This window comes from Malaya genurostris, chromosome 2 (assembly GCF_030247185.1).
Source record: "Malaya genurostris strain Urasoe2022 chromosome 2, Malgen_1.1, whole genome shotgun sequence".
Classification (NCBI taxonomy): Eukaryota; Metazoa; Arthropoda; class Insecta; order Diptera; family Culicidae; genus Malaya; species Malaya genurostris.
In genome coordinates this window covers 768269-791775 of record NC_080571.1, presented here as the reverse complement: position 1 = coordinate 791775, position 23507 = coordinate 768269, and the positions used below count along the sequence as shown (strand labels likewise).

At 36.5% G+C, this 23507-nt stretch overlaps 2 protein-coding genes across 4 annotated transcripts in view; one reads left to right on the top strand and one right to left on the bottom strand.

Annotated features, from left to right (window-relative positions):
- Window positions 1–23507, bottom strand: part of LOC131432712 (putative tyramine receptor 2) — a 213876-nt gene that overhangs the window by 86915 nt on the left and 103454 nt on the right. For 2 of the 3 annotated variants that reach the window (XM_058599169.1, XM_058599172.1), the window contains one exon: window positions 20754–20805. The gene's annotated coding sequence lies outside the window, so the exon portion shown is untranslated. Of the gene's footprint in view, window positions 1–20746; window positions 20806–23507 lie in introns of all 3 variants that reach the window. The other variant, XM_058599170.1, reaches the window with a different exon arrangement.
- Window positions 2422–4275, top strand: LOC131432713 (uncharacterized). The gene is made up of 3 exons (XM_058599173.1): window positions 2422–2914; window positions 2976–3334; window positions 3392–4275. The coding sequence occupies exons 1-3, from the start codon at window positions 2912–2914 to the stop codon at window positions 3672–3674; spliced, it is 645 nt and encodes a 214-aa protein (XP_058455156.1). The 5' UTR covers window positions 2422–2911; the 3' UTR covers window positions 3675–4275.

Below are 23507 nucleotides of genomic sequence, written 5' to 3'. Positions count from 1 at the left end.
CTTCGATGCCTTGAAAACAAATCAAAAAGATCGGACTGTGCTTGAAGTGATCCTTCATCTGGGACTCTTTGAATGATTTTACCACACGTAACACGGTCGAATCGTTGACTTCCAACTGTTTGACGATCTACCTGACCTGGATTTTCCACAACCGCGCACAAAATTTGTTGGTGAAACACTTCTTGCTTGGAAACCATTTCGACTATCACTTGACAGATTGTAACGAAATTTTTCACATGTTATACTCTCAACTGTAATGCTTTGCCCATCTACACAAAATTGGTTTCGAGTACAGTACTTATTGTAACTCAATTGTAGTGAACTAAAAGATTAAAAAAATTGTTTCAGTGATTGTAAATTATTCTGAAAATTAATTTGCAGTGAACGATACCTAGTCACTCAGAATTCTTGTTGCTTGAATAAAATTGATCAAACTTTGAATGTAAGATCACCAAAATAATTGCTAATAACTAAAAATGACCGTTATTGTTAGAAATTGAAACAATATTAAAAAATACTTACCCTCGATACGGATGTAAGGAGTGTATCGAAAATAAGCTATCCACATACATTTGTGTTGTACGCATGTATTTGTGATGGTTTTTTATGCTCAGATCACAGCATGCTGTGCGTTTGGCTGTCAGCTTTCGTTTGTTTACTTGTTTGTGCGGTTGAAATGCTGCGTTTTCAAAATGTCGCGAAAAGAAAAGGAAGTGAAAATTATGATTCTGGACACATGGCTAAGTGAGAAGGGTATTACTATGTGAAAATTGGCGAAGCGGTTTGGAATTCATTATGCCAGTGTTGAAACCATCATTTATAAGTTTGGGGAACAGCTACCAGGAAGAGGCCGAAAACCAGGTTCTTCCAACTCGAAACTGGACCAGAAAGTGGTATCTCTAATCATGAAGAACAAATCAATGTCAATACGTGATTTGGCCAAAAAAGCAGGAACGAGTGTCGGAATGATCAAGCGTATCAAGTGGCGAAATCACCTGAAGACCAACAAGAAGCAGAAAATCTCGAAACAAAGTGTAGAACAGAAGAAGCGAGCAGCAACAAGTGCCCGGAAATAGTATTCGCGTCTTTTGCAGTGTCCGGATGCATGTGTTTTGATGGACGATGAGACTTAAATGAAGGAGGACTCAAAAACCCTTCCAGGTCTACAATACTTTACTGTCGCCGTTGGGGAGGATGTGAGCGATGCGGACAGGTCGATTCAAGTGGAGAAGTTCGGTCGAAAGGTACTGGTATGGCAAGCAATATGTTTCTGTGGTTTGAAGTCAACCAGTTTTTACGCTACCGGAACTATAAATACAGAGATCTATCGATCTGAGTGTCTCCAAAAGAGATTGCAGCCTTTATATAAGAAGCATAGTACACCTCCACTGGTTTGGCCGGATTTAGCGTCGGCTCACTATGCCAAAACCACTCTCAATTGGCTTGCGGAAAAGGGTATAAAATTCGTTGAGAAAAATATCAATCCACCAAATTGCCCTCAGATTCGACCCATCAGACTTCAAGACTTCAAGAAGACTGGTGAGGCAGCTGGGAACATGGGCTTAAGCGTCCAACAAAATGCGATGCAACACTTGTCCGGAACTTGATAAAGAGCGTTCGATCATAAGCTCGAAAATTCGTGAAGAAATAACTTAAATTTCATCCGGTTTCCATTATGTTCAAGTTTAACCTCGTACAGTTAAGGGTCAATTTTTAGTTTGAATAAAATATCGTTTTTTATCATAATTTGAAAGAAAAATTTGTGGACAGCTTATTTTCCATACACTCCTTAGAATATCAAAACTTGTATGCTCCTGAAGCAAACCCTAGTAATCCGAACAACAAAATATCTCAAGAAAACAATTTTTTTACAAGTTTGAAAAGAAAGAAACTATTTTACGATTTAAGTTGTTCTAAATTAGACGAGAACGCGTGAGTACACTCTACCGTACAAAATCCGATATTTACCGAAAAATGTGCTGGTTTAAGTTTAATCACATCAGTATCATTATTTTTTAGTGGGACCGAGTATCGATTGGTTTTTCTCATCTACATAAAGAGCAAATAATAGCTTTGCGATGTCAACCTAGCACCAGAACAGACCTTCTGTTCTCAAGTTTGAAGCATCACAGCTCGTGATTATAGACAAAACTGAGCATTACATTTAAAAAGTTATCGTACTACCGAGAAACTAGGTCAGAACTATCGATTCGAGACGGGTAATGGAACAAAAAAGAAGTGTTTTCTAGACGTGAAATTGAATACATCATAAGATAACTCAACGAATACGATTTTGGATCACAAATCCACATGAGGGACCTGCGATAGGGCATCAGGAGGAATAATTTGATTCTGTTTTAGATTAAATTTTGTACTATTTATTCCAAAAATTTTTCTTCAAGCATAAAAATCTTGGTGGCAAAATGGCTTTCACAATGATCTCAGCATAAAAATCAATCTACCTGTACGCGGAGTGGTACGAAGCTGGAACTTGTGAAAAAGATGCAAACCCGGGCGTAGCAACAGCACATTTCTGTTTGGTGAATTGGTCATACCGCTTTCGGGTTAGACATGTCTCCTCGATTCTCCCCGCCCTGGAACGGGTCCATTGAACGTACAAACGGTGAAAGACGACATGAGAGCTGGGGATAGTTTTCTGCGTCGATGAATATTCAATCTTCCCTGACTGGCATAGCCCGCCATCCTTTCGTTAGATACGACGATGCGCTTGTTTGTTATGTACTTGAAGTGCAAATTGGTCTCGTTACTCTCAGCCCGGAAAATATCCAGTCGTTGCCTGGCACTTGAACGGCAAAGAAACGAAGCTCGCAATTGCAGAATAGATTATTCTGAGCATTGTGTTTTGAGGCTTGGCGAGTTCGAAGGTTAAGTTGTTGGGCGATTCTGCAAAATGGTGCTCGAAAGCAATTTGATTGCATTTTGAAAAGTTGGTTAATATTTGTTCATTATTCCAGAACGTCTGGTTACCATTTCTAATGTTTTGGGTTATCTCTTGTTCGGCGCTGGAATCGACCATGGATGGAACCGAGCATAGTGGAGCAGACAATGGTCCATCGAAAGGAATACTTTCCCGAAAGAAGCGATACGTTGTATTTCCGGAAGGATCCAGTTTCTCGGTGGCAGTTTGCATGACAATTGGAATGTACGGCAATCCCAACTATCAGATGTTCAGTTGGGCATTAAACTGGGGCATGGCGTACAATTTACCGAACCAGACAGTTAGTTTCGAGCAGGAAATGAAGGAACCGAAACCGATTGCCCAGAGACGGTACCGACGCGATCTGTACCATCGCTTGGAAGTGGCTATGAACGAGTAGGTTTTGTCCTCACCTTAGTTGTTCTAACTTAAAATTTTCGTAACCTTTTTCAGTATGGGCTATGATGGTCGGAACTGTGTGCTGCGTGCACTGTGTGAAAGTTCGCAATATTTTGGCAAGAAGGGAAGTAACATGATTGCTGAAATGCTGCGTACCTTATTTAGCTTTCCGAAGTCTAAGGTACTTTCGTTCGAACATCACGATACTAGAATCTACGACGAAGCGCACCGAAAGGGTAAAAATAAGGTCATGTGTCAGTCGATTTATCCCGAGTGTAGCTTTTCGCTGTTGGAACTAGCACTGGGGAAGTACGCTAGCCCTTACAGTTTCATGTAATGACTAATCTTCATAAACAAGATATAAAAACACGATGGAAAATTCTTAAATCATTCAGTCAAATGTTGAATAGAAACAAATAAAGGCCTAAACAGGAATCCCACAAGTAAGTGCTAAAGACTCTGGCACTTTGATGGAGATGTAATTTAGATTTAGTATGTTATTACAAGTTAAAAGGTTTATAGTTTTAATAGTGGTCTCATTGTAAGCAAACGGAAAATAAGTGAATTATTTGTTTTAATGGTCATCCACACTCCCCCGCACCAAAGAGCTCACGTTCGGAGTCCCCTGGTAACGGACACATCCAAACCTCAGCTTGAAAAAAAATGAAAAGCTTTATAACAAAACAAAAGACTACTGTGCGATTTTAACAAGCTGAGGGTATTACAATTAACTGTTATTACAAGTGAAGAAGGTAATAAACTATTGTTACAAAGCAAGAGCACCCAGTAGAATTAAAATAATTTTCAACAAAAAGTATATCAATTTATTGGAGCAGAAAAAAGCCCCCTTGAGCTGACTGTTATACCAAAAACCTCCTCATCTTTTCGTTACGTATTTGGAATAATATGTGAATAAAAGAAACGTTAATGAGTGAGGAGTGAGTGGATAAATAGATGAGTAAATAAATGAGTGAATGAATGAGTGAAGGAATGAATGGTTTGATGAATGAATGTATGAATAAGTTACGGGATGAATTATGGATGAGTGAAAGTGAATGAATAAAAGAATGAATGAACCAGTGGCTGGATCGACGAAACAATGATTGTTTTAATACATGAATGAATAGATAAAGTTAATAATCATGAGTTCAGTAAATGAATGCGCTAGTAACACAGTGTGACAGGTAACATCTTCTATATATCTATATATATAAAAATGCAGAGATCTTTCTTTGTAATCGCATCACGTAAGAACGGATGGACGGATTTACATGATTCTTTTTTTGTTTGATCAGTTTTCAACCCCACCGGGTTCGTACATAAAAAAAAATAGAAAAACTTGCCGGAAAAGTGGGAAAAATCAATTTTTTTGTATGGACAATGGAATTTTCCGCTGAAAAAGTCGCCAATGATTGCTAGATCTTTGATAGGTGTTTGGCGCATAACGAGTTGTATAATACCGTTTTCGTTTATTGATCAGAGCAGCCCGAAAGCTGACCCAGAGTCGCCCAAACAACTTTTGATATGTTTGTTTTAGCAACCTGAGGTCGCTCTAGATCGGACTCCAATCGCGTAGTTTCGTTCTGAAAATTTTCTCGGGGCGCACCACGCATCCAGCCGAGTTTGTTTATTTTTTCTTTTTTTCATGAGTTGTTGTTTAGGGCGCGTACCACGTGTTCGTTTTACTCGGAGTCACAGTTTGACAGCAGTTAGGGAGGAAACTGGGTGAAATTTAAAATTAAACGAAAACGAAATAAATGACTGGCGGAATGTATACTGTTCTAGAAATAGGCAGGAGAAAAAGTTCTGATATCATTCACCAGTTGATGGATTATGTGTCATGGAGTCAGACGTAGAAGAGCTAAGGTCAAACTAACAGATTTTCCTTGAATTTTTCTGATTAGATCAATGTTCAAGAGGAGTGAGACTGACATTTTCTATGCATTATTCTGTGAATAATGTATTCAAATTTGTACACGGAAAGACCGATATCAGCATTTTGGCGAAAAAATTAGTTGATTTTCTGATTTTAGTTAGTTATTTTTTGAGACAACTAAAAAAATCTTACTTTTGCTAATTTAGATTTTTTAATTCTAATTTCCTTGATAATAATAAAATGTTTATTGAAATGGCTATTTTTTTAGTTGAATTCACCAATTGTCATTTCTTAGCTAAGGCACACTTCATATCCATTCATCTAATTTTTTAGTTGAATTAGAGAAATAAAACGTTGTTTTCAACCAACATAAATGGTTGAATTGGTTTCTGCAATTTGCAGCTATATGGCGCTCTGTCGCCGAAATAACGCACCGTAATGACTACTAGCCACTAGATGGCACACCACTACCGAAAAAAATTTCAGTCGCGGTTGTCTTTTCTATATTGGCAGGTATAAATACGATGTTGTATTGGAGAAATAGACATAAGCGAAACATTAACTTCTTTTTGAACATTTTTCTTCTAAATCGCTGTTTTCTTCATTCGACTTCGCAAAATCGACTCTCTCACTGAAAACTTTGAGCACTCGGAAAATAAAAACCGAATACAAGTAGTACATCGAACGGCGTGGCCCGGAAGGTTGTAAGATACAAAAAACATCACTGAAAACTTTGAGCACTCGGAAAATAAAAACCGAATACAAGTAGTACATCGAACGGCGTGGCCCAGAAGATTGAAAGATACAAAAAACATCATTTGACATGTACAATTAGAGTGCAACATTCGAAACTCAATTCACTGTTCCGCGTAAAAACATTATTACGCACAATCGCTTCAAATGCGCACAAATTCTGAATAAATACACTTTCCACTAACAGTTTACGTCATTTTTACATACCGGTTTAGAAATTTATATATGGATATATCGTAACACATGCGTAAAACATCTAAACAATTTGCAAGCAGTTTCAACGAGACTGTCCCTTTTAGCTTTTTATTGGATTGTTTTGTTTTGACACTTCTCATGAATTTTGTGGCTAATAAACTGGTGATAGATAAATAGAAACAAAATTTCTGATTTTAAAAACAAAATTAGTTGTCAATGAGAATTTCGTGTTGGATTGAGATATTGCTGGTTTGTGTCCAGAATATTCTCCAACTAAACACATTCTCTAAAAATAAGAGTTTTTTTCAGCAAATAAATTCTCAATTTTAACTAATTTTATAGTTATTTTGGAAATTTTGTTGTTAAAATCAACTAATTCAAAAACAGTAATACGAATTAGGCGCAGAGCTAATTTCGGTCGTTCCGTGTAAGATCAATATCAAATTAAAATTTAAGCGTCGTCTCACCAAGCAACAAAAAGTTCCACAGTACCTGAAAAATATCCTTTTAATAAAGCTATAGAGTACGCGTGGCAAAAACTTTGTCGCTACTTAAAAGCTTTACAAGGAACTGTTCAAAGTTAGTTCTGTTGTGTTGGGTGAACATTCAAGTATGAGTGATTCCCTGAAAACGGACTGTTCAGAATACTTCGTATGCTTCTTAAGCCAAATCTTGTTTTACGAAATTTTAGTTACTTTGGCTAAATACAAATTGTAAATATATCCTACTCTACCAAATGAAGAACTCTAGAAAAGAAACTCTTCAACTTATTGTTAAGTTTGTCAATATAAAACTCTGGTTAGTTTCCTCGATTACCGAAAGCAAGAATCACATCTGGAGCTGATACATTTAAACGATATAATCGACTATCTTCGACTTCAACTGTTGTTTCAGGTTAATTCTGAATATGTTTATGTTCGTTATTTGTTTTAAAGTATTAGGTCGAGAATTATAGATTGCTGGGCCATGAAACATTATTCGGCTTTGACCAAAATTAGCTTGGCTACTACTTCGCTGGCGAGTGATAACCGACAGTGGTAAATTGCTGTGAGCTCCTGGTTGGTACAGTGCTTTGTGAAAGAACATGATCGTTTGCATATCTCTCAGTGCTTGCCAATATAGGAAAAATGTTGTGGCTGACGTTCGAGTACAGCAAAACTGTAGGATATAGATAGGGTAACCTGAATATGGTTTTTATACATCTATTTTGCAGAACCTGGATCTTTTTAAGTCTAGATTTAGACGCATGACCCCATGCGATTATAAGATATTGAATGTGAGAATGGATACAGTCAGAATAAAAACTCATCAGAGCTTTCCTTGTAAAAAAGTCGCTAAACTTTTGCAGTGCACCTGACAATGAAGCAACTTTTTTTTTCAATTGTCTTTATATGGATATCCCATGAGAGTATTGAATCTAAATGTATGCCTAGATACTTAAAATCGTTGGCTTTTTCGATCACTGTCGAACCCAGACATGGATTTGCATGATTTTGTAATTAATTTTCAAATTTTCAATATCGTTGATAAAAAGTAAAAATAGTACCAATGTTACTGCCTTGTGGTACCCTCACATTGATTGAACGGTAGGAGCGTTGCCGAGAGATACAAACTGTTTCCTGTTCGACAGATAACTTTTAACAATGCCGTTAGCAACTCCCCTAATTCCATATCGATCTAGCTTCTGTAACAGAATCTTAGGGTCCAGTGTATCAAACGCTTTTCTAAGATCTATGCACAACGCACCAACAACTTTCTTCGAATCAATCTCACCAACAAGACAATTCACCAATTCGGTAATAACTGTGGTAGTACTACATCCCGATCTAAACCCGTACTGGAATCTATACAGGACGTTGTTAGAGTTGAAAAAGTTAAGCATTCTGTTCACCAACAGCTTTTCCAGGTCAATATTGAATACTGATAAGGTGGAAATCGGACGGTAATTGGATCAGGATCATAAAGATTTCCGAAATTGAAAACAGGCACAACATGAGCAACTTTTAAACAGTACTCAGAATTTTGTTGAAAACTTGTGCCAAAATCCATGCAAAAGATCATGGATTGCTTTTCAAGAGTTTAACGGGAATATTGTCATACCCATTACTTTTGTTAACATCTAGTTCATGGTGGGTTATGGCAATAACTTCATTTGTGGAGGCCGGACGAAAGAAAATTGAGTTTGTTAAACAGGTTACATTATTGATCGGATTGGTATTATTTGAGTTCGAAATTGCGTCTGCCAATGTTGTTCCAATTCTTGGAAAATGTGCGTTGAATGCATCGCATACTTCCAAATCACTGCTGGTCTTTGTTCCATCAATAACCAGCTTAATTTGATCCTTAGGTTTAGTACGATCCATAATTTCATTATTATTTTTCCAAACCCTCGAATGACAAGTAGTGTTGAGTAGGTTTTCGTAGTATAACTTTTTACTGGTTCTTTTTGCAATGTATACTCTTTTAATAATGTGCTTCAGTAACCTTTGAAGGTTAGATCATCTGTTTTTTTTCGAACCTTTTTGAGATAATTAGGTTTCAGTTGCAACACCTTCCAATGGTTATATGAAATCCAAGGACAATAATCTTTTTTGGTATTTATTTCGTTAGCATATCTGGTACATTGGAACAGCATTAAGTTATATGTTGACATTATATACGAAATAAATGTGTCAACATCATCAATAAGCGCTAAATTATCGATATATTGATTGAATAAACGATTCAGTTTATTATGATTGACTATTTTATTGACAAGTACTTGCTTTTGTTTATTACCGTTTAGATTTATTGTAGATATAGTCTGAAGATGATCGCTCAAGTTTGTGAAAATGGTTGTTGTTTCGCAAACGCATAACGTCATCAACCTTACAAATAAAATGACCAAGGATGGTTCCACTGGCTGGTCGAGTCGGGATAGTATTTGTACACAAGAAGAAATCAGATTCTTGTAAACTGCTGTAACGTGAGACAAGGTTGTTGTTTTGTATGTTCATAGGTATATTAGTATATCTCTTAATGTAACAAGCTTTGTTATTTTTTGCATTTGAAAGCCATGTTTCCAACTGCTCAAGAAATCAACTCGAATCCTACCCACATTTTCTGCATTTGCTACTGTACTTTCTCTACTTATTACTGCACTTTTTGAACCTGAACTTATTCCTGTACTTTATGTTCTTGTTCCTGTACATTCTGCCAGAGTTGGTGAAACATATTAGGCCTAGGTGGGTAATTATTCGTACCGGGGAGAACGACTCACTATTTTGAAGTATTATTTAGTCGAGTTTTGAATAATATTTTGTTTCAATATAACTCTGCATGAGACGCGTAAATTCGAAGCTTGAAGCGTTTTCGATCATTTGTTGTAAAACAAAATTGCGCATTTTAGGGTTAAATACAATATCAAACTACAAAATTTCGGCCAATATTTGTTTGGAATATTAAATCAGCAGTCTTTTAGGTTCCGTATAAACTTATTTGTGTTTGCGAATTTTCGAAATTATTTCTTTGAGAATTTAGGTTATCCTGATCGTTTAGTTCCTAAATTTCTTAATTCCTGATCGCATGAATCGAAAGCAATGTCTTGGCATTACATTCCTTCTGTGGAATTTGGCCTTTCTGTTTCAACAGACTTCGCAGCCGATTGTTAGCATACAGAATCATTTTATGGCTAGTACTACGATCCTACTGACACTATGAATCATTCCACGTCGGGGCACGAACATATGACAACTGGCTTATAAGACCAGCGCCGTATGCATTGAACCGCAAACACGGGCTAATCGAACGGTGCACAAAACAAATCCAGCCGCTGATGTTTATAGCACATTGTTAAAACAAAGTCCCGGGACCGACTGAGATGACGTTTGTAATGTCAAACTATCATCATCGTTCAGAAGACAAGTGTCAAATTTTCACGTCAATCACACCACAAACACTAAACTTACCGACATATAAGTGACGTTACTTTTTGATTTACGGAAACTTAAAAATAACGAATTCCATTTATTGATAAAACATTGCTTCTTATAAGGATAAACCGGGCAAGTCCAGCAATGGTTTAAGAAGTGTTACCCGCCCTCAGATTAAAAACAAAGATTTGTGGTGGGCCAGTTCGCTTTCTCACCTCATCCAAGTCAGTCGATAAAACAAAACCACTTACGTTCGGGACAGAAGAAACCAAGTACAGTATTGTGTAGTGAACAATAGAACGACCTCGAAATGAGTGAACCAAACGAACAAAAGCTACCGCCGGTACGAAAGAATACAATTATTGTTGACTTCAGACAGTGCAAAATTCGACCTTCGATACGAGAACTTGAAGGTTTGCTTAAGAAGCAAATGCATCTTGACAATAAACGTGTGCATTTACTTCAATGCAATAAGACCAATAATGTTGTTTATATCCAGTTCTATAAAGAATTGGATGCAATTCAATTCGCTAAAGACAATAATAATGTGCACTATGTGGAGCATGAAAATATCAAGTACAACATTCCGGTATATATGCTATAGAAGTGCGTGTGCATGATCTTCCCTCAAGCGTCACCGATTCATATATTTGCAAAACTATGTCCCAATATGGAGAGATTCTCTCTATCGAAAAAGAAAAGTGGAAGAATTTTTCTAAATGGCGTACGAAACCATCCAACGTAACCCCTGTAGAACAAAGTACACCAGCTGCAGTTAACAACTTACCATCCAACCAACCAGCAACTGCAAACAATGTACAACAAGACGCATCTACAGCAACTAGCAACGAAATCAACAACAATACCACCGATGCGGCAATGAATGACGAGACGAACCGCGAACAAACTACCCCTCAATCCTCGCAGGAGGAAAATGGAAGCTCCTCTCCTCCTAGAAAAAGGGTGACAACGAGATCCAATACAAAAGAAAACTTATCTTAAAACTCAGCTAAATTGGTCAAGTAAAGCTTGTACGCAAATAGGCCTGAATAAAATATCTTTTATATAAAAAGATTTGTGGTATTCAGATTTTAACGTGACCAAATTAAGCAGTCATCCGGAAAAAATGTGAGCAAGTTTTGATAATCGTTATTGAAGAACACAAAATCAAAGTCTGACTGAACTCTAAGTGCTTTTGCGAAATGCGAAAATATGGGCATAAAAAAAATCTTTTCCAAATAGGTGCCTCGTTCGCTCACAATCTATCAAAAGCAACAACGCATCAACAATCCAGAGAGCTGGTCGGCACTGTTTAGTCGCAATAAAAAGGATTTCTTGCGTTGGTATGAAACAGTGCACAAAACATGGATCTATCTTTTTTCTCCGGAGTTGTTTCAACATTTAGACGGGGAAACGCAACAGGTAGCTGTAACAAGTATGGCGTCAGTTTTTAGATGCTCGAGGTATAATTAACGTCGACTATCTTGAAAAGGAAGTACCAACAGAAGTTTTTAGTTATTAATACGTTAGGAGTTATTAATGCGTTTGAAGTATGGAATCGTAAAAAATCGTCATCTTTAACCAAGACAATGCACCGTGCCAGAAGTCAATGAAAATAATGGCCAAATTGAATGTATTGGGGATCGATCTGTTTCTTTACCCACCATATTCTCAATAACCTAGCCCCCAGCGACTACTTGTCATTTGATGATCTGAGAGAGTCATCGCCGCAACTGAAGCTTATTTTAAGGCCATGGACAAATCATTCTATAAGTATGATATGAATGAAATTTGGCACAAGATATGTTGTTTCCCTAGTTAATTCCTGAACTTTTTAAACGATGTGGAAGCAACCTTCTCTATGGTAGTATCGAATCGAACGGAGTGCAAGTCGATTCGACACTGAATTTGGTTTTCTGTGAGTAATTTTCTCAAATGCGAACGCACTCATTGAAGAGCAGAAATCATATGGAAACCGTGAACTTATGTATACGATATCGTCATAACAATTAGAGGAAAGACAATGGTTTGAAAAACAGGGAGAATTAGACATTGTTCGTGGTTGAGTTGTAGATGCTCAAAATCTAACCACTGTCTATATGGTTTTACTTCTATACTTTAAATTAGTACCCCGGTATAGAAAACAAACGCAATCCTACGTCAAAAGATTTTGAGTGATTTCATATATGTGAAAATAAAGAATGGAAAGGCGAGACGTGACAAGGTTGATTTTAGCAAGCAGAAATTTTTTATTAACTTAACTTTCGCAAGAGGAGTTGAACTTAAGCATCTCATCAATGCAAATCACTCGAGTCTCTGGTATGCCGCAAATACCGATAAATACGATCTTTTACCACTTACTATCCGAACCGACAAAAGAATAGTTATCAGAAGTTGTTACTTTTAACTCGCAGCTGCATTCTCGTACACAATTAATTCTTCACTATCTCTAATAGTGACAAAGTAAAAATTGCATGATGGGTTTCCATCAGGTAGCGGTGAGTGCAGCGCTACTGAATACCGCTTACAACCTAGACTAAACAGCCAGCACCCTGTGACTCTGGGGGCATAAACAATAGTTCGAACAAACCTTTCATGTGTATAAGAATGCTGTCGCAAGTAGAAACTGACAACTTCTGGTAACTTTTCTTTTACCGGTTCGTATAGTAAATGGTAAAAGACCTTTTTCGGTACTTTCCGGCATACCAGAGATTCGAGTGATTTGCATGAATGAGATGCTTAAACTCGACCCCTTTGGTTGAAGGTAAAAGTTAAGTTACTAAAAGATTTCTGCATGCTCACCTTTTTGTTGTATATCTTCACATCCTTGCTCTACATTGAGTACTAGCATTTTAATTTTAATTCTGATTTTATTTATTATTCTCAGTTACAATAGAACTCCTTGCAGGTCGGGGCTCGAACATACGGCAACTGGTTTGTAAGACCAGCGCCCTATGCTTTGAGCCACCAACTCGGGCAAAATTATTTCGAGTACTCACAAAATCAGAACGACCTAACATATGTAAAAGTCGGTTCCGAAGAGTGTTGTCATGAAAATAATTTTTTTCTCGCTCTATAAGAAGTATTGTTTTTCATGTTCTGTATTATTAAGTCTGTTATACTTCGTACAATAAAATGACTTACAATAAATTCTTTGCTTCTAACGCTTTCATCCCTACAATTTTCAGTTCCAAGCTTTATGCCGAAAGAGGAGGTTTAAAAAATTTCATTTTCATTTTCCCTGGTCTTTCAGGGTTCCGTTTTATATTTTGTTAGGCACCAACTCACTCGTAAGAAAACTATCAAACCTGCTTAACATACTATTCTTTGTCTCATCCACACCATACTATTGATCGTTTAACGATATTTATCATGGTTAATTTAAGGTTTACACTTAAACAGTAAATTGTTTCCATATGATCATGCAAAAATATGCTGAGTAACTCAATTCAATTAGGAAAACTCAACATTAAAAGAAAAGTTGTTAATTTATCAGTACTTTTCCGGTTTTGTGTGTGCAAGTAGCAGTCTCTGAGTTAGAAAAAAAAACATCTACCCACATTCTAATACCAACGCCAGTACACAAAAGCGAGAGATGCCAGTGCCTACTAATTTCAAACTGAAACGAAGATAGAGAAATCATTCCTACGTTCATCGCCCCTGAAGTGCTAATTAGTCTTACTCTATGCATGCCATGCCAGCATTCAAACCATGCATGAAAGTAGGTGAAATATAAGATGCGGTACATTTGGTAATGCAATTAGCATGTTGACCTTAAAAAACAGTTTTTCTAGAACAAATTGTCGAAGTAGTTGTAGTACAAAGCACCACGTGCTTTCTCATCGTCGGAAGTAGATACAAAAGTTTGAAAAAGCATCGAAAAACACACAGTTTGTATGTAGAAAACATTGTATAAATAATTACGCTAATAAAGCACAAAACAAACGGAAAGACTACCATTCCTATACTTCTAATTTATTTTCTCTATCTTGATTAAATGAAGTCAGAGCAACTTAGTCTCACAATTAATCAGACAGCTTTGAATTTTTCTCAAGTATCCTGGCATTTGTACTGATGTAGCATAAGCACGAATGTCTTGCTTTAATTTATGACGAAAATCTGGTGTTTACGATTCACAACCAGTGGAAAGTTGTTTCGAGTTTGTAATTAAGAGTTCAGTATAGAATAAATGTTGTATCGTAGCTAGAAACGGTTCCGATGTGTGTCTTTGTGATTGAACAACATTAACACCATCGCACTGAGTGACAGTCAAATAACATAAACAGAGAAAACAAAATTAAAGTATCGCTTCGTCAAGTTGCAAACGGATGAGTGTGGAAAACGTTGCATGGTTGAAAAAGAAAAAAAAACATTTGGCCGTGTCGTTGAGGATGGGAACAGTTTATTTTTTTTCTGTATCGACGGTCGGGTTTTCTTTCGCTTTCGAGTGCCAATCCAGTGTTGAATTTTCGCAGTTTCATCAATTACTTTCACTTGCGCCCGGTGATCTATGAAAAAGGAACTAATTTCCATAGATATCCAGTGACTTACATGGATATTTTGATTGCAAACCGAAGACTACAAAGGAAGGCAGAACCAATAATCTACGCCCTCCTTTTCTTTCTATACTTTTCTTTCGATGGATAAAATCTCTCCAATATTGTTCTTTAAACATACCTCATTAGTGGCTACAATAAGGAATCGTAATTAAGGAAAAGCAAACCTATTTCATGTTTGCGATTATTTTTAACTTTAATGGGCCAGACAAAATGAGAAACACCAAACTTGAGTGTATTACTATTACTAAACTCACAAAAGTAGCGAATTAAAACAAACAAATGGATTACAGCTTCCACCCACAACGAAAGTATCCATCAGACGAATTATTCATTTTACAGAAGCTTGAGCAAGATCGTCCAAAATTATCCGAAAAATTAACAGAAATTAACATATCATCAGAAAATAACTTAAGCGAACTCGTGGAATACCCTTCCGATAGATTTCGCCTTGAGGTCAGGCGGAGTACAGAAGCTCCTTTCAGCAAAACACCTTAATTAATGGAAATTTTATGGTAAAATCATACCGATAAAAAATTAAAACATTAACAATGCTTCCACTGAACCGTGGCCATCGTAGCATGCTTCAGTTCCTGCTCTTCCCTCGACATCTGACAGTTAACAGGACACCTTCGAAAAAATAATATATAATATTCTTCCTTCCCATAATTTATCCGATGTTGGATGCTGCTCTCCCCTCGCGGAACCCGGATCGGTTAATTATGCATGCGGCGAGGAAGTTTCATTAATTATATTCGATAAGCCCAACGGACGGCAACGGTTCAATAGTAAGGGGACGATCTGCTCACTAGAAGGAAAAAACGTATTTATCTCCACACTGATTGCAAAAAAAAAAAATGCTGACTCCAATCGCAAATTTCATTCACCGCTCTGAGGCGTGGAAAGTGAGCTTGTTAGGGTGTAATTATTCGGATGGAAAAGCTGTGCAAGCCATGAACACGATATTACAAATATTTTTTGTGGGATTAATGGTTTTGTAAATTTGATGCTTTTGGTGCTAAGCACTTCAGAATAATCATTGTACCTGAACCGTGTCAGTTTCTTGGGATTTTTTAATTTTTATCTTTTCTATGCCTATCGGATTCAACACATGTTTGTTCCAGAGATACAGCGAATTTGTTGACTCTTATATTATTATTATATTTCAAAACTGGATGGAACAAGTAAAGTTTGTAATTCAATTAACTCAAAGTAGGCGAGTCATAGGAATATAGATTTGAATAGTGTCGGTTTTCGTTTATTGATCAGAGCAGCCCGAGAACTTACCCAGAGTCGCCCAAACAACTTTTGAGATGTTTATTTTAGCAACCTGGGGTCCCTCTAGATCGGACTCCAATCGCGTAGTTTCGCTCTGAAAAATTTTCTCGAATCGCACCACGACATCCAGGCGAGCTTGTTTATTTTTTCTTTTTTTATGAGTTGTTGTTAAGGGTGCGTACCACGTGTTCGTTTTATTCGGAATCAGAGCCGCCCGCGTGTAGATTCAAAAACGAAAATACGTATACGTATTCGTATGGCTGCCAGATGGCTGACTAAAAAAAAATATGGCTGGCAGCCATTCTGGTGACCAATTATCTCACCGCTGCTAAACATACATCTCAAACGATACAACCGTATCCACTAAGATTTTTCCACACGAAATTTTTGATATTTTCAGCGAAGGTAAAAAGATGAAAACGCTCGGCTTACTATGATACAGGCGACTATATACCACTATTACCAATATACCACTATTTGATTACTGCAGATTTACGAATTTAATTGAATCTCAACGTTTTCTTCTATACCTGCTAACTATTTCCAGAGATATCATCTCAGAATTTAATCGTTTCGCGACCTCCTTTGCGTCCAATTCTTACAGTAATTTGTATTTTGATTGAAAAGTTCTATCCGCATATTTTTAAAACACGCTACTACAACTTAGTACTCATGTTGCGCATATCTAGCTGGAGGTTTTTTTGGCAACTAGTTTGAGTACAAACAGTTTGAATAGTCGAATTTTGTTGTTTCACAATTTTTTGATTTAGTTTCCAGAAAACAACATGAATATTTGACAAAAGAAACGAGATCAACTCCACTGCCACTTTCACGCCGAAAAAAAGATAATTTTTTTTACTTGTCGGATCCAAGTCGATGCGGATTTACTTAATCAGTCCTGTTTTCCTTGAATCGATTACGTCTTCTCCGGAAATCGAATTAAACTCAAAAAAGGCATGTGGCAAATATTTTCCTTCACTGAAAATAGATAATCATTGGTAAAGTCATTGCAAACTTAGCAGTGTAAAAATTACAACTTGACTATAAGCATAATATACAACTCTGTTCAAAAAAAGGGTCACATTTCACAAATATTCAAGTGCACATTGCTTTAACCTCTGAAAAAATGAAAATTCTAATAAGTTGTAAGCTAAAATTACAACTCGGCCAACCAACCCCGTACATAACTAGGCAAACCTACTTCACTGGATGATTTCGAGAACAATCGCGACTATCAAAAATAAAAGTAAGGTTTTATTTATTTATTTATTTGTCAACAATCAAAAGTATACCATAGGATTAATTATTTGTTGTATACAGCCATCAATTTAATGTTCGAATACTGATCAGCATACAGCGGGCTTTATAGGACGGAAGAGGAAGTGTTGTCCAACCTAAATTACGAAATATAATTAAAATTGTTCTTCCCATGTGATTAAGTAAGGTGACCAAACTAAGCTAAGACCTGGTAAGATTCCCAATTTTTGTAATTTGAACATAAGCATGGGTATGTCAACATGATCGAATATATTGCTGAGATCTGCATAAAGAGCTTTAGTGGACGAATTCAAGTAAATTAGTAGTAGTGGAACGTCCTTTAAAAAATCCTTGTTGCATGTGAGTAATTCTATTTTTATTTAACTAAACAGTTTGTCATTAACTATCGCTTCAAAGAGCTTCGGAATGAAAGAAAGAATGGCAATCCACCGATAGTTGCATATGTCTGCTTTTTTCCCATTTTTGAAAATTGGTATAAGGAAAGAGTTTTTCCACGTATCTGGAAGAACTTCACACTGAAGCGAATTATTAAAAAGCCAGCATAAAGGGGTTGCAAGATTTAATGCTATTTTTTTTCATGAATATGGGTGGAATCCCATCCCATATATCTTCGATCTGATTTACATTAATATCTTCACTAAACTCAGGAAAGATATTATAATATTCACGATCGCTGTCATCTCCAGAAAACTTCGTGTAGATTTGTTGAAAGAAATTAGCGAAAATATTACAAATTTCTTGTGAGTTATTACCAATGTTTTCCTGTATATACATTCTTGACGGAAAGTTTTCTGATTTCAATTTGTTTCTCACATAACCAAAGATTTTTTTTGGGCAAGACTTTATTTCCTGTTCAGTTTTTGAGTTATACTCTTTGAATGCTGTATTAATTGATAAACTTAGTTGGTCACAGATGTGTATGTAATTCGATAAATTGTCACTGTTATTTTCTCTTTTGTACTTTTTATTAGCATTTTGTTTTCGATTTCTTAGGTTTCTAATATGCTCTAATTTTCTTCAATGGGACATCTTTATACAGCAGTGTGTAGAAAATATCTACAGAAATTTCGACATTTCCTTCGTTTCTAAGGAGTTCTTGCCAATCTATTTCTCGTAGCTAAGACTAATACTATCATAATTTGCTGAGTGACAATCGAAAATCTTCTCATACTCGTAGTCGTCGGGTCTATTGATCTGATGTATAAATATTGAGTATTCGATTGCTGTATAAAAAGCTTCATTTTTCCACAATGTAGTTGGTGATTCTATCACACAGAAATCATCGTGAATATTAGTCAATAGAAAATCTAAATAACAGTTTTGCTGATTTTTTACATGATTAATTTGATTAAGACCTAAACTGGATTTTTGTCGAATAAATAATGAAGTGTTTCATTCTCCCCAACGAGAGGAAGTAAGTTTCCTTCAAGATGGCCACGTTGATTTTCACAAACTTATAGGTTCAAAGGAAAAGTCTTACAGTTTCATACGGAATTCCTAAATTTGTTGTGGATACTACTTCCAGTTCCAGAACTACAGGGTAAACAGGATTTGTAGAGTTTGTTGGATTAAGAACGAAAAAACTTTCCTATTTATATTCAATGAACAGTTGTTTTTGCGAATTCCACAGTAATATTTATGATATTATAAGTAATATGAGAAAGGCATCATTACACCACTAGGTGGATTAAAACAGGTTTTTATCAGATGTATGGAATTCACGAAAACGTTGTAAATGTTTCCGAAGACTTCCCTGCTGTTGACGCTTTCATCCCAACTAGTTTCTGTTGCTAGAATAATTCCATACGAACACCCTAAAATATTTTTATGGATTTCATTATTCTTAAGTGCGCTCTTCATACGGTTAAAATTATGACAATATGCTACGATTTCTGTCGACGACGCTAGATGAGAAGATCTTATTGATTGATTCTGGGTAATGCGTCAATTGCCGAAAACACTAATGTTGAGCACGACACGCCACGCACGTATCAGTTGACATACATTCAGCGGACATTTGATTCGGCATCGTTAGTTGCAGGTTGTGCTCTCGATAAGGATTAAGCGTCGGTCCTCTTTAAAAATCAATTGTAGGTCTGTAATTTGTTAGTGGTCCCGAAAATCGATCCTTAGCTGCAGCAAGAAGTATTCTATCAGGTGGAAAATTATTTTGGCTGTTGTTGTAGTTGTTATTATAGTTATTGTAATGATTATTCATGTTGTGACGAATAATGTTATTATGATGTCGTTTTGTAGATAAATGATGCGTTGAAAGAATACTGGATCTGTTATTGTGATTTTTTCTTGAATTTCGCTTTTTGTGCCTTCTTGACTTATCAGCCTCATTTTGCTGATTTCGGAACCTAGATTGGCGTGCGTCGTACTCACTCCGATCAGCTTCCCATACCGTTTTGTGCCTAATAAACGCCATCCAGAATAGTCGGGTTTTTTACAGTTCAATTCGTCATCCAAACTGGGGCATGAGTCAGGTGTCGATGATGATGATACAGCAATTTGAATTCCAACAATATTTGTTGATAAAGACTTCAACTCTAGGATGTCCAACTCGAGCGTAGAATTCGGATTGTTAGGTAAATAGATTGCTGTGTCAAGTGACAGCTGGCTGAGTTGACTTATTTCGTCACTCAAGTCTCGCAAATTTGTAGAAAATTCTGACGTCATGGTTTGTAGTTTCGAGAACACACTTTCCTTTGTCGACTTTAAGGCTATAATGCACTTACTGGCTTTACTTGTAGTAATTCTTGACATACCTCGCAACATGGCAGCACATAAGAATGAATATCTGCTTTTTTGTGTCTACTCCTGAGAGAACCGCGCTGAATGATAACACCGATGCAAGCCGTGTGAAATTTTCGAGGGCAGCCAACGCATGTCCACATGATTATGTCGACGGAGGTATCCAGTGCACAAATTTCGCAACTCACACTGATTACACAAACAAAAACTATTAAAATAACCAAGAAAAAGATATTTCGCGCGCGGCACTGGGAGCGAATGAAAAACACGTCCGAACTTATCCTGGAAACCGATATGCTCTTTTGTAAAGTTTTGAATACCCTTTCCAATGGTATCACGTTTTTCGAAATCGAATGTAAATTGATTCGCATTACACGTATAACTTTACAAAAAACAGAAATTTACTCACCAGCGCCAAAAATAGAAACTCTTCTTCAGCACAAACTATAATAAAAAAAACCTGAAATTACGTTGGTACATGGGTGACCACATACTTCAGCAAAAACACTATAGAATTCGCCAATGCGCATAATAGTCTAGTCAGAAAAGCCACCTGGCCAACCAGCCCTGGTCTCCCCTATTGAAATGACAGCCTAGAAATAAGAAGCCTTGATATGATGGGAAATTTTGCTGTTACTTAGGTTATTGTTTGCTATTTATATCTGCCCGCGTAATGGCTGATGAGATATTCTGTTAGTGTTGGAATAGTCCTTTTTAAGTATTCAAGACTCTTCTAAACAAAAGTATTATCAACCCGGTTTCGGGTATAAATAAACGACAGAAATATAAAAAATAGAAGTATTACCACTAACTTTATCTTCGCGTAGGATCTTTCTGCTATGCAAGTTTGGCAGTTGTCGTTTGCTGGAAAAGATAAAAAACAAAAATAGCATTAGGCGGCTTTTTGATTTAAGATTTTGTGTCGACTTAAAAAGCAATTTACTCATATAAAACGTCAAATGGTCGGTTGCAACCTAGTAACTAACTTTTAACAATGCTGATGTCTTTATATACGGTATAAACATGCAGAGAAACAATGCCATTTTGTTGATATACTGAATTTCGAAACAGTCACTTCACGGATATTATGCCGCACCCTCGATTCAACAGTATGCTTCGAATTAAAATATTGTTTTATAGATTTATAACGATTATAAAAAATGGTACATTGGGAATGTTGCTTCCCGATTGCAATTAGTAGACGCAAAATAATTTCTGATGCAAATAATAATTCTTTTTCTGTTCTTACCTTATTTCATATATATATAAAAAATAGGTAAAGAATTCGCTTAAACTTTGGAAAAATTTTCCGAGGCCCGGAGGGCCGAATGTTATACACCAATCGATTCAGCTCGACGAACTGAGCAAATGTCCGTGTGTGTGTCTGTATGTGTGTTGTCAACTAAGAGGTCGAGATCTCAGAGATGGCTGGACCGATTTTGATCAAATGAAAGGTCTCCCCGTCACCCAGAACGCTATTGAATGGTTTTGTGATAGAATGTTTACTTTTTGAGTTATGCGAAGTTTAATGTCAAAATTTAAAGGTATTCAAAAGTATCTGTCGCACTTGACTTTGAAAACAGAATATGTTTCCACACTTAGATTCCGCACGGTAACACCTATCCAACAAGCCATAGATTGTTGAAATCCGTCCATTTTTAACGGAGATATCGATATTTTTTTGTAAGCGACTTTTCCCCCTATTCCAGCAGTAGGAGTTTTGAGCGCTGTATGACAAAGCAATGTTCGGGAGTAACGTAAAACACGATTTTTTAATACTGTTATATACAATTGTTTCTAAGTACCAAAAAGACTGTGTGCAGCTTCTTTTTTATGACATTATGCTTCGGACCGAATTTATCACGGTTCGTTTTTGGCAACATAATCGTCCGAATATGCCATATGTAAACCAGATGATGGCAGCATTTTCCAGTTTAAAAGCAATTCAATAATTATATTGATTTAAACTACTTACACCAATCAATGGTGGGAGAACATGACACCCATATACCATTCGAATCAGTTCGTCGAGATCAGCAAATGCGTATGTGATAAATAATTTCACTCAATTTTCTCGGAGATGACTCAATCGTGTTCTACAAACTCGGATTCATATGAAAAGTCGTATGCTCCTAAACAGAATTCCAGAATTATGTTTGGATCCGAACTACAAGATGATATGTGAAACGAAATTAAAATTGTGTAAATCATTTTTCTCGTAGATGGCTGAACCTGTAAAACATCGTGTTTTTCAGTCAGATCCAACTTCCGGTTTAGGGGATACAGGATGATTAGTATAAAAATGTCTATTTCACATAAACTAATCAGGCTTATCGGGTTTGCAGATTTGGATAGTCGATAACCAAATAAACTTATTTCAGTTGTAGTGGTATTCGGGTTGGCGGTTCAATGCATAGGACGCTGGTCTTACAAGTCAGTTGTCATATGTTCAAGCCCCGACCTGGAAGGATTCATAGTGACAGTAGGGTCGTAATACTAGCCATGCAAAGATTCTGTACACTGAAAATTGGCTGCGAAGTCTGTTGAAAAAGAAAGGCAAAATTCCACAAAAGGAATGTAATGCCAAGACTTCGCTTTGCTTTTGGTATTCAGTTATAGATTCGGAAGGTATTCAAAAATTTAATTCGCGCTACGATTTCCCAAAGATGTCTACACTGATTTTGAAATATATTGAAACACAAATGTATACTATACAGCTTCTCAGGTGAATTTTACTGACTTCGTCTATACCGATTTTCGAATTCCAGTTCCAGTATAGGATCGTTTCTCAAAGCTCAATCGTTTTCTCAAAAAAAACCCAAATCGACAAAAACAAAATAAATTAACTTTATCAAATTCTGACTTCCGACTCTGGAATTACAGGATGATGGTTTTTCAAAATTCAAACCGATATAGAAGATGACAATCCCGAAAAGGTTTAAAGTTGGACTCAAAACTATTGCAATTTATTCGTCATATGGCCATACGAATCGGTTTGGGTTATGCTGGATCCTAAATACCGGCTCTGGAAGTACCTTAAATAACCGTAAACTCTAAAGTAGAACTTATTTCGACATCTCATGAAACGTTCAATCGATTGTCACACTCTTAGTTTCAAATTCGATCCGATTTGCAGTTTCAACATTACAAAGTAATGAATGATTAAAATCTCAAATTGCCGCTTAAAACGACGGTCATTAAAATAATGTCGTGAGTACTGAAACACCGAAGAATATTAGCATTTTTTTTAGCATTAGCATTAGAGACCGCCCGTGTGTTGCTACTCCGTTATTGATCTGGACCAATTGAGATTGCAAAATGATTTTTTGAAGTAACATGTTTGGGAATAACACATTGTTTCACACTGTGCAAACTGTATTGAACCATGCATGCTGATCAATACCGACGCCGGCCACGTCCGAATGCAGATCTACTTGGGAGAGAAAGGATTGTTAGTTCGATGCATGTTGCTACTAAGAACCGAGGAATCCTCTGCATTCCCACATGCATCACAGGAGAGGATACTTTGTTAGTAAATGTTTTAATAATGTTATCATGTGTTTATT

Coding starts and splice junctions, on each gene's coding strand:
- LOC131432713 (XM_058599173.1), top strand. Junction 3,335..3,391: donor TTGGAAGTGGCTATGAACGA/GTAGGTTTTGTC, acceptor AACCTTTTTCAG/TATGGGCTATGATGGTCGGA.